Source organism: Bombus fervidus, chromosome 4, assembly GCF_041682495.2.
Source record: "Bombus fervidus isolate BK054 chromosome 4, iyBomFerv1, whole genome shotgun sequence".
NCBI lineage: Eukaryota > Metazoa > Arthropoda > Insecta > Hymenoptera > Apidae > Bombus > Bombus fervidus.
This window is the reverse complement of record NC_091520.1, coordinates 15160524-15172854: the sequence shown is the minus strand read 5'-3', so window position 1 is coordinate 15172854 and position 12331 is coordinate 15160524. Positions and strand designations below refer to the sequence as shown.

General features: G+C 36.8%; 1 protein-coding gene across 6 annotated transcripts in view; it reads left to right on the top strand.

The window, feature by feature from the left end:
- Nucleotides 1-252: 252 nt before the first annotated feature.
- The window catches only part of LOC139986319 (kinesin-like protein KIF13A), a 157990-nt gene continuing 145911 nt past the window's right edge, over nt 253-12331 (top strand). For 2 of the 6 annotated variants that reach the window (XM_072001541.1, XM_072001543.1), the window contains exon 1: nt 256-515. In XM_072001541.1, coding sequence (XP_071857642.1) covers nt 461-515 — 55 coding nt within the window. In that variant the 5' untranslated portion in view covers nt 256-460. Of the gene's footprint in view, nt 516-12331 lie in introns of all 6 variants that reach the window. The other 4 variants (XM_072001540.1, XM_072001539.1, XM_072001542.1 and 1 more) reach the window with 4 other exon arrangements.

Sequence of the window (12331 nt, the reverse complement as noted above, 5' to 3'; positions counted from 1 at the left end):
AAGTACTCTCATAGAACGTTATTTTATGTTTACGTTTTATTGCGTAAAAATATACGAACGTTTCAAATCGCGCGGTAATTTGTTGCCGTGTAACCGTTCCATCGATCGAATAATTTGCTGTCCTTTAGTTTCATATTCGGCCACCAGATGACAGATGGCTCAGAACACGTGACGTCATAGGACTTTGGGCTCGCGAGCGTTCCTAGCGGTAGTTCTCGGAAGCACGTTCACTCGATAGGACGACTGTCGTCTGGCGCACGACGAGCTTCAAGCAATATGGCGAAGTGTGTCATGGGCTCGGTGAGACGTAGTGCCGTTTGAAAGAATGAAAAGTTCGCGGTATGGGTTGAGAATAATGTAGCGCTATGAAGATCGTGTGAATATCGTATTTGTGTACAACAAAAGCATCGAGTAGTTCCTTGTGATCGGGATATACAGTGCGCGTTACCGGTGTGAAATCATGGCTACGGATAAAATAAAGGTTGCCGTTCGGGTTCGGCCGTTCAATCGCAGAGGTACGTACATCTGAAAATAAAGTATCATTATTTTACCATTTCTCTTTAATAATCATTCTATCACTTGTCAATTTTTATTCACGTTGGATCACCGTATTTATCCGGTTAACGATTTCGAAATCGACCTTTGGTATTTACGGTCGGAGTACGTTTTGACAGTGACATTTTTTGTTTTTTTCTTTCTATCGTCTCAACGATACGAACGTGTTTTTCACCTGCTACGCTATACCGTATCTATTTATCGTGTCTCACGTTACTTTATCTCGCGCCCGTATCGATACTTTACGCCTGGTTAAAAAGCGTGCATGAGATGAAGAGGAGGGCTCGGTCTACGAGACCCACTTCTCTAGTGTTTACTAGTTGAATCTCTGTCGCTCCTTTGTACAAAGCACAGAAAGTCACGAACCGTTTCAGGGATCGTTGCCTCTCCTTTCATCTCGATGCGTGGATTGACATCTGGGAGCCCCTTGCACAATAATTTACTAATGAATAAAATCATATGGTGAATTGACAAGTGACAAGTGACAAGTTCTCTAGGTTATAGACTTCTCTTGCACCAAATTTCCACAATTTAAATTTATATCGAATAAGGGTAATTAAATTGCCAAATTTGTTGCTCTTATGCAAAGGAATTTATCGATACTCGTAACTCGTGACTTGTAACTTGTCAAATATTTATTAGTTCAATTATGCGAATCTTATTTTGTAATATCATATAAATGCCTATTCTATGTAACATGACAGATTGTATTTATAATAGAATTTTTAAATTAGAATTTTCGCTCCGTTCCGTCATATCGAGAATTACATAATTACAGTTACGCGTAATTTGTGTATTTCACAGTTGACATGGTATTGCAGCAGTAAATATCTAATGCTGACTAACGTAGTACTTAAACATATCATAATGAAGTTAAAGTTCTTGAACTCGAACTTGTTAGGATAGAAAATAATTATGAATGAATGGATGATTCGTGTGTTTCTTTATCATTCGCATTTGTCTAAAAAGAAAACACGAAATCGTTGGCCGTCAGTTGTCGCACGGTAAAACCGCGTGACAAAGAACAAACATGTGACTAAAAGTGACGTTACTTGTGTTGGCCTTCCGACGTCGAATTTCGATCGATCGGACGAGTGATTCTTACGAGTTCGACTGATCGCAATAGCTATCTCGATTGGATTTCGCGCTATCACAACGACTCGATAACAGAATCGTACGTTTCGAGTACCTCGCGCTACGATTTTTTCATTTTTCATCGATTTCTCGAATGTCCTGTTACTAGATTGCTTTTTTTTATGCAGCTTCATATTTTTATTAACATCACTAAAATAATAAAATCTGCATGATTTATTTCACCTACTAAAAAATTATAATAAATATTTCACTTTGAATGTCTCCTGTATTTTAGTTACGTGCATTTTGTATATATTTTTGCATTTTTAAATTTTTCACAGAACCATAAAAATCCGCAGTCTGCTTATTATACTTGATTTCACGATGCGTGTACGTGTATGTGTACTTGTAAACAGTTGAAACGATATTCGATAACGATCGTGAATGCAGCAACGAACGCGCAGGTGGAGTGATAACGTGACGATGACGTTTACGTGTCACCTTGTCGCTTTTAATGCACAAAGGAAAAGATTTCTTTTTCTCGCGTATTCGGTTTTTGAGATTCTCTGCTTTTTAAAATTTTGTAAATTTTAACGCCGAACCGCTTGATCGATACTTGTCTTATATAATTTCCATTAATTTTCTCTGCTTTTTGTTCCGTGAAGTTAACCGATTTAACCTGTGACCAGCTTCATACGTATAGAATTTTTTTTACTTTTATTTCTTTCGTCTCTTGTCCTTTGAAGAATGTTCTTCAATCGGTTGACGGAGCAGTAGAATATGCGCGCGTTTGTTAGTGTTTTGACGTAATACGGTCTACCTCGGAATCGACATATCGTTAACACGCGCGTTGATCGTGGACACGCCGTTAAAGCGTCGCCATTACCATTGTCCATGACTTTTACGCGCGGACCGCTGCTAGGTTAACCCTGTTCTTTCGATCGTTCTCTCCATCGATTATACTTTTCTAACCTTAAAAAATACCTTCAGTGTGGACAAAATACGGAAAAGTGTCATTGGTACGTACGATTTTTCGTTTCAATTTTACGTTGAACATGTTTTTAAAAATTACGCGAGGTAAAGTTTATTTATCTCGGGTAATATATATATTTTTTAATATGTTTTTAATGTGATTTGAAATAAGATCGAAATAATGAATTTTTTCAACGTTATATCGATCGAGAGATTTTTTGAATACGATAGGGTCGGAAACGTGCTAAACGTGCGAACGTAATAGGGTTCGATTGATTAATATAGGAGTTTGAAAGGTTAAAACACGAACAGAAGGCCGTTTTTCATTTCGAATCGACTACATCTGTAGGATAGAGATCTCGAATCAGTTCTATCCATCGAAATGGAGCCACGAACACAGGGAGAAAAGATCGATGACGTGTTAGTACATAGAGGATGGTCTCTAATAGCGCGGATTATCAACAGGCACGCTATTCAGGGAGAAGTGCACTCTCTCCGATAATTACTCACCGTCATCGAATAATTAAGGAAATAAAAATAAATCGAGAGGAAACGTTCGAGCGAAGAGTAACGATCGCTCCTCTCTGCCTTCTCGGCCACTCGTTGCTAATTTTCTCTGACTTGTTACTAATTTCGAATATTACAACTGTTCCAATTATTTACGTTAAATTAAATCGTCATCGTCAGGAACTAACTGTTCACCTATTTTCAGGCTAGAATAAATGATTCGTATTTTCGTCAAACAAGTAACATTACACGTCGAACAACATATTTAACACATATTTAATAACATATTTAAATCGTCCCTTTTTATACAAACCAACAAATACAAAGCTAGCATCGTGTGCGAATATTAACGTTGGCAATTGCACGTATCTCATGCAGTTTAAAGCGCGCTATAATTCGTTCGTATTGATCAAAAATTCTTTGCTCATATTTCGTCGGTTATTCGATCGCAAGCATAGTTCTCGAAGGAAAGAAATGTAACGCGGCAAGGATCCGATCGAACGGTCTTGCACGTTGTTTCGAATTCTCAAAAAGGATGAAAAGAGGACGCGGTACATCGAATGGGGTGCTGAAACGCGATATCGTCGATCGTTTTAGACATTCAATATGCTTGGTTCGAGCGTCTTGTATCAAAGGTTGACGAGAGTAAATCGAATCGAACAGCAAGATCGTGCTGAATGGGATCGAATCGATTCGATTGGCACATTCCAGGAAGAACGACGAGGTTGCGGAACGATTCTCTATCACGATCCACTACTTCTGTGTCATCGTTTTCTTATCCTATAACGGGGGTTAGTCGATTACGTGCAAACGCTGACCAGGCGTTCGATCACGTGCCGAATATCTGGGCCAAGGATTCCGCGGAAGGTTTCCGCGAGTTCAAAGCTACCGATTCTTTGTACGCTGACGCGGATCTTGGAGTTTTCGAGTCCGTAAACGTCGATTCTCTGTGACTAATGGACAGATGTTGAGTCTCTACGGATGGACAGACCTTAATTTAGCTACGTTTCTAAAATTTTTTCTATTTCAGTCTTCTCTCTCTCTCTTTTTTTTTATTATTTTTTCTTCCTTCTATTTAAGATTTAGTAATGGCGAATTACGTTTATTTTTGTTGCGACGTACAGAGAGAAATTAGGAAATTTGTCCGCCTGTATGATTTTACATGGTGCACGCGATAAAAAGTTGTATACTACTACAAACTTTTACCTACATGGTATTTTATAATCGAACACGAATTTTCATTTCTACATTCAAGTTTTGCTTCTCGTTCCTTTGGCGAACAAACGGATCGTGTAATATTTGTAACGCAAAATTGAGAGGGAAAATTGTGCAGACCATTGAGATTTCTTTTTAGACTTTGTCCGAAATGTGAACGTATTGGGTTGGCAACTAAGTGATTGCGGATTTTGTCAATACCATCTAATGGCAAAATCCGCAATCACTTAGTTGCCAACCCAATATTTCTCAACGTTGGAAAAGTATAATTCGGTGGGGGATGACTGGAAAAACGTGGCGCGGTTAAACGAAAGCATCCAGTATGTTTGTACAGAATGTTCTGTGAATTTTTGTAACATTGGCAAAGTACGAATTTGTAGGCTTTCAGGCGAAATTTGTTACGTTTTTTGTAAAATACTCGACGACGGAGCATAGATAATATTATAAAGATCATTTGGGAAAGATACGATATTGTATGTGCAATTGTTGATTTTCGCATTTCTATATCGTTCGGCGACAGAGAAGATATTTTGATATGATTTACAATTAGTTGAAAAGAGAAGCAGCCGGCTGTGACTAAAGATAATATTACCTTTCCAAGATAGACGATAAACCCAGAAAGTTTCGTATAAAACCAAGTAAATGAGAAGAATATGATATAGATAGTAAGAATACATATTTAGTTGCTAAATTAAATAGAACAATTTTTTAGGCAACGTGCAGTCATATGGTAGACAATGTGTGTTGTCCTTTGAGATCAATAAAATGACTAATCACGTTATGTATACGTAGATTCATCGATATGATATAAGATAGTAAAAATACATATTTAATTTCTGATCAAACGAACAAATTCTTTAGACGATATGGTGCTGTATGGTTGATAGCACGTTGAATTAAAAAATTCTCTTCTATAGAAGATAGAAGAAAGTAAATGTTACTTATCGCGTTTCCACACTGTCGTTTATATTCGAATAGAAGATACGTACGAATGGAAGGACAGAGCTGAGCCGATTAATCGTTTCTCCAATAATCTGGATCAATTATCACGTTTCGTGCGAGACCAGTAATTTGTCGTGATATTTATAAGCAGAGCTATATCTGCACGCGTAAAATAGCTAGACACCAAAATTCTCTGGTCGAGGTCGAAATCAATCGATTTATGATATTCCCGTTTACCGATGACATACGGTTATGACGTTTTCCAGTTATTCGTCATGCCATACGGGCAACTGGCAGATTTACTGACCGCCTGGCTCGCGGCATCGTGCAATTTTTCATTCTGTTCCTTCTGACTTACACTGTTACTCGTGTGCTTGCTTACCAACCTATATCACGTTGACTGCCACGGCACCCGTATTCGGGTGACAGTAAAGTTTCCGGTAGGGCCGCGTCACCCGTATTCGGGTGGCGCTTATTCGACTACTAGCGAAGGATCGTCGTAGGTATTTGAAAAGATATTCCAGAGGAAATTATAAAACTATTGAATTGTTATTGTCGAAGTGGTCACCACTTCTAAGATAACTCTACATTCGGTCTTTTTAGTTTTCTCAAGCACCGAAGCCATCGACAGTATATAGACAAAAGACTGGGACGAAGGCATATACCATAAACGGTAGACAGGCGACGATGGCTTCGGGGCTTTCCTACTTGTACTTACTTCTGTATGAAAATATATTTTCTACTTTACAATTTATCCACGCGTTCCTCTGTTCGTACATCTAATAACCTCAACAGTTATCAAAGTAATAGGAAAATGGTTTATTAACAAAATTATTTACTCGCATTACTAAAATATCGATAGGAGTACCTAGCGGAGAACGCTTGATACTGCGGCACGCGTGGCCTGACTGAGATTTCAGTGAAAACACGCGTGGCAATCAACGTGATGTAAGTTAGGCCAATAGTCGGCAACCTTTTTACTAAAAAGAACGTGGCAAATTATTAGTTCATGGCAAAGGACAGCTTATCTTAATTTTACTGCGCTGGAATTTATAAGCTTATAGTTCACACAATATCTATTATTATTGAGATATGTATAATTTTGTGTGTTAGATTAGATTGGCCGCGTAGGAGTGACACACGTATGCGAATATGAGCGCGTGGAAGTATGTGTGTGCGCGGCGTCTGGAAAAACAGACGAATGTAATTGTTCCGTTGGTAGTCTGGTATGGAAGATGGCGAGACAAAGGAATTGCCGAGACGCGTGCAAATGTATATCGACGAAGATCCTAGAAATCGTTTATTAAATAAATCTAAAACTATTTTAATATAAATTCTAAGTGTAGTCTTGGTCTTCCTTTACTTTTATTTTGGCAATTAAAGTCCACAATTCTCAACAATTATTATAATTGAACGTATTGTTTTTGAAATTTATTTAATTATTCCATTTTATATATTTGTTCTATTTGTTTAATATAAAATTATACTTACAAAGTTAAATACGTTACGTACGATCATCTTTTAACACTTTGACTGCCACGTCGAAATCACATTTTTCGCTGAGGACGCCACGGGAGTATTTTTATTATTCAAAGCATATAACGGCAAAATAGTAATAAATTGACGATGTAAGACAACAATCTTCTTCAATGGACAGTTTATCTTACTGATGGTCACGGGTGACCACTGTGGCGCCTTGGTAACAGTCGATAGCGACATGTTATAACAAAGCTTCGTTTATTTCAACGAATCATTCGCGTTCGTTATTTCTTTGTAAGCAGAGTATATTGTTGAAACGCGTAGAAGATATTAGTAAACAGTATTATGATTATTTTTATGATTTCGATGAAACATTCGGTTGAAACGTGTAGAAGATATTAGTAAACATTATTATGATTATTTTTATGATTTCGATGAAACATTCGATTGAAATGGCACTTTTTATGTCAAACTATCTTCTATTTATCGGTTATGTTCAAAATGCCCTGACTGTGAATTTTCATTCAATTTTTCCAATTGCAAGAAGTTGAAGCGCCGATGACCAACGTGGCGGTCAAAGTGTGTTAAAGCTACTTTAAAAAAATATTTATTTGTTTCAAAAAATGTTTCGCGGGAATTTGATTGAAAATGCGAGCCTCGTGTTACCAATTTCTGTATCAGGCGAAAAGGACGTAATCCTTTAGGACTGTGATCGTACGGAATATTTTATATCAACTCGCATGGAACAAGCTCGCTCGTTCAGCGGATAGAAAAGTAATATCGATTTTCGACCGCGTGATAAAGCAAACAATTTGCAATATGTATGTGAACATACTGATTCCATGGTGTACGACGTTTACCTTAAAATAGCGTTATATCGTAAAATTTCATGGGATATATTAGGTTGTCCGAAAAGTTTCTTTCGTTTCTAAGATAATAATAGATGAACAACAATTTCTGTTTTATATTATTTTATTGAATTAGGTACGATCCATTTCGTTATATTTCTATTATTATGTTCCTGCATAATTCAATAAATTAATATAAATTTTGTTTATTATTTCCTTATAAAACCAAAGAAACTTTTCGGACAGCTTAATATGTTTAATGAAATACGACAAATGTTTTCGAGCGTGATAGCGAAATGAAATTTCGCATGCAAATGGAACGCGATGCCGAATATAAAGATGCCAAGTTCCACGATCCGATGAATAATATTTTAAAACGAAAATTCCATAGGGTTTGTTGATTTGCCGCGATGCAAGCGATTTTATGTATTCAATCAGCGTAATTTTCGAATATCTCGCGTTGAAATAAAATGGTAGGAAAGAGGACGGTGTAAAAATTCAAACGTACGAAAATGATTTTAAAAGATAGAAGTCGGTTAAAAACTTTGCTCCTTGAAGTTCTTTCAAGCTCTCCCTTTCTTCCAGTTTTCCTCGAAAACTTTCTGTCCTGTCTTTAGAACTTCAACCCTTGGTTGCGCGATTACGTTCGCTTGGAATCTTTACGTTTGAAACCGAGTTCCCCATTTGCATGGAAAAATTCATTTCGGTTGCCGTGGAAAACGCCGTGAAGCTTCTTCTCTTCGAGTCGAACTTACAGCGGAAGATATGTGGCTGTTAAGTTCGCCGCGAAGATAGAATCAGAAAAGAAGAAAGAAAAATGGAATTTCGTGTCGTTGATAAACGTTATCAGAGATTGCTCTGCTCGTATCTCGCTGACTTGGACGATCGACGACGCTGTCTATTTCATATAAAATGTGATATAATAGGCGAATAATTCTTTCGAGAAGTCGAGCAACGCGTGTGTATACAAAAATTAATTGCTTCAAATATCATACTTATTTCTACGTTTTCTTTTCAAATAGATCGATATCAGGTAATTGGTAGATGTTAGAAAATTTTGTTCCATCTTAGGACTAGGTGGAAACATAATTCCGGGAATTTTTAAAAATATACATTACAAGATCAGGTAGTTAAATTTTGGTAAAAAGGAGACAAGAAATTTTGACGAGAAAATTTAAGAGTTAATCTTGAAAATAAATTTGTGATATTTTCCGAGACCAGATTGTTAGGGTTTCTCGATGAAGAAGGACAATGTCGATGAAATTCCGATTTACCGATATCTTGAATTACAGAAAGAGAAAATAATTCGAGCAGAATTTATTAGCCGATAAGAAAGCTATTATCGTAAGGAACAAATTATATTTAGTTGTTGCGGCAACTTGGAGAACAAATAAGAAACTCCGATCAATCACGTTGCAAAACAAGTGACGTAAGAGAAATTTCCTATCTATCAAGAATTTAAATTCCAATGGATACATATCGATTCATATGGATAAATTGATCCTCGATTCTTTGCCACGTAAATCCAAACATCCGTCCTTTCGTTTATGTTTTTAATTTAATCAACGTATAGTTAATTAGACCGCGAATTTTTATGCATTATAGGAAATCTGCATAGTTGCACAGAATTCATATAATACGAGAAATCATATAAAATATCCAAAGTATGTAGCGTTTTCTGTGATATTTAACACTGGAATTGACTTTTACAATTTTATTTTAAAATTCCTACTTCATGTTATATTTTTTTTTTCGCAATGATGTAATGACTTTCGCAACGACAACTAAAAGAATAATATAATGAATTTTATTTTGTTTTTTATGTATTCAAACTGAAAATAATTTTATATCAAGGCTACTTATACCAATACCAGTGAAAATGACTGGTACTTGTCAAAGCGTAAAAGGGTCCTGCAATCTGTTTATCGAAGCCCAATTAACCAGGTTCCTCGTTTTGTACAACTTGTCACGCGTTTTTCAAATTTTTACCGCGTATCATTCGATACGATGATATCGGTTATCAGGAAAATTGCGGATCGATCGCTAGATCGCTAGAAATACCACAGCAGTCAAAATGATTGGCTCGACAATTTTATAAATGTGTCAACCCTCGTTTAGGGATCCTAGATGGATTAATAGTATCAAAAATGTACTACATAACATGGAATTCCTTCTGTAAGAAAGTAGTAAATCAATAAATATAAAAATATTCTATTATTACGTATTTCTTAAAGATCAGTCATTTTCACTGGTTTGGTAGAAATAGCTTCGTGTTAACTATCGGTAGTTCCAGTGTTAACGAATGAAACAATTGTCTACGTAGATTCTGTTTTCTCAATTACATTCTCGAAAATATGTATTTGCATAAAAATCCACAGTCTAACAACGATGTAAAGGATTCCATTGCAATGTATTTTCGATATTGACTTAATCATGCTCGTATATCTCCATAGGGAAATTGATATACGTGTGTACTTACTATTGGGTTGGCAACTAAGTGATTGTGGATTTTGGTCATTAGATGATATTGACAAGATTCGTAATCACCTTGTTGCCAATTCAATAAATGTTTAAACGTACGCGATCCTGTCTTTTACGACCGAACGAGGAATGAGAAATATTAAGAGCCGGATATGAAATTTAAAATTAGAAACACGAATACGTTGGACAATCTAAGATCTCTTCAGAAGAAGCGCATGTAACTGGCTTTTCTTCTTTTTTAACGTCGTATGCATCTGCTCAACGACAGGATCGCCTCGAGTGGCGTTAAAAAATAACGCATCACTTGAACTCAAGATGGAAGCAAATATTCCCTGGTAGCGATTTGTGCGTTCCAAAAATACAAACGAAGCAGGCTCGGAGCGTTTCGAGAGGCGATTTCCTCGAAAATCCTTATAAATCGTTAAGAAATGAATTTTCGCGAAATCAGTTCCTCCTTCGAAACGTTCAAAATCGTAGTCCGTTTTAACCTATCGATCTTATCGAACGAAGAATATAGCAGAAATACAAGTTGAACGGTATATTCTCTGTTTCTTGTTTCTCAATTTTCGTCACATACATTGTACGATTGTATTCAATTTAAAAAGCATCAAATGTATCCTACAAAGTTTCCTACTTCTACTTTAAATCGTTTAAATAATCGCAAATCCCAAATTTCGGTGTAAGTCTTAAAAAAGTGTCTTTTTTCTTTCTGTAATATATTTCTACTTAACCAGTTAGCTGTTTTTGACGAGTATACTCGTCATCGTTTACTGTTTGCCGCATTTATTCGGTTGGCAACTAAATAATTGCGAATTTTGTCAGTACCAGCTAATGACAAAAACCGCAATCACTTAGTTGCAACCCAATAGCTACGCGCTTTTCAAAATTTTCAAAGCGGTCGCAACAGTTAACTGGTTAATCCAGTTAATTTCTATATGTTTTTCCAAATTTCTTAAGACAGTCGAGTTTCCTCGCGATGTTTCAAACGCGCATAGCTTACGTAATGTTCATAAAAGCTTCCTATAGGATCGTACGTTATATACATTTTCCACGAGTGACCGTACATATTTTCAAAAATCGGTTGATCGAACGAGTTTCAAAAAAGCCATTATTTTGTTGAAATACGTTCGACGAAACTCGTACGTCGTACCTCGACGGTAATAACCGCACGATTCGTTGATCCCTGTTCGCAGACACCATCTTCGTCGCGTTATCGATCCACGGTTCTGCCCTCTCTCGTTACCCTACCTCGAGCTTTTGTCAAGGGGTTGTAACACGTAGCAGGTTGGCGCGCGTCGTCGATCGGATATTTATCGAGCTACACAGCAAACCGGCCTTTATCACTCGACCGATCGGAATATCGTGATTCGTGTCGTCCTATCATCGTTCTGTCATCTCTTCTTAATTATCTGCATGAACGATCATTTTCTATCGATTAATCGTATACCGGTTTGACGATACGGTTTTGGATGAAACTATGACGACCATGGGGATTAGTCGGCGTTCGATTCGTGACCAGATCCAATCGTGTATTTTTCATGTGTTATCGGTTTTCACGATGGTTCGGTGTATCGTCACGGAGAAGGAACGTTCGCGTGAGAAAAGACAGGAGACAGAATTGTGGCAGCGTGAAACGAAGAGACATAAAGTCGCGGATCGTAGAATCGTCGAAGGACGTTGCGCTGTTATTAGGTTGGCAACTAAGTGATTGCGGATTTTATCATTAGGTGGTTATTACAAAATCCGCAATCACTTAGTTGCCAATCCAATAGATAGATAGTAGTATCAAATTTCTCGTAATTAACCCTCTGAATAGATGTAGATGGAACGCCAGCTCTTTCATCTATCGAAGAAAAATAAGCAAAAGACAGCAGCGTAGAAAATATTAGCGTGTCGAATTTATCTCGCTGACGAAAATTTCATTTACAATGTATATTGTATTGGCAACTAAGTGATCGCGGACTTTGTCGTTAGGTGGTTATTACAAAATCCGCAATCACTTGGTTGCCAATCCAAAATTGTTTTAACGTCGTACCGATCGCTCTAAGATCTTTGTGTTACGTTTATATGCGCTTTGGGTGGGCTACAATAAGAATGAACATTTAAAAAGAAGTTTCTAATATAAATGAAACTTGGTAAGAGGAGGGAAATTTATTTTGTCACATTCGATGTTAAGAGTCAATAATTTGCGAGAGTAAAAATGTTGCAATTTGCGTTGAAAAATTTCTTTTCGGTCTAAATGATTAATAATTAAAAAA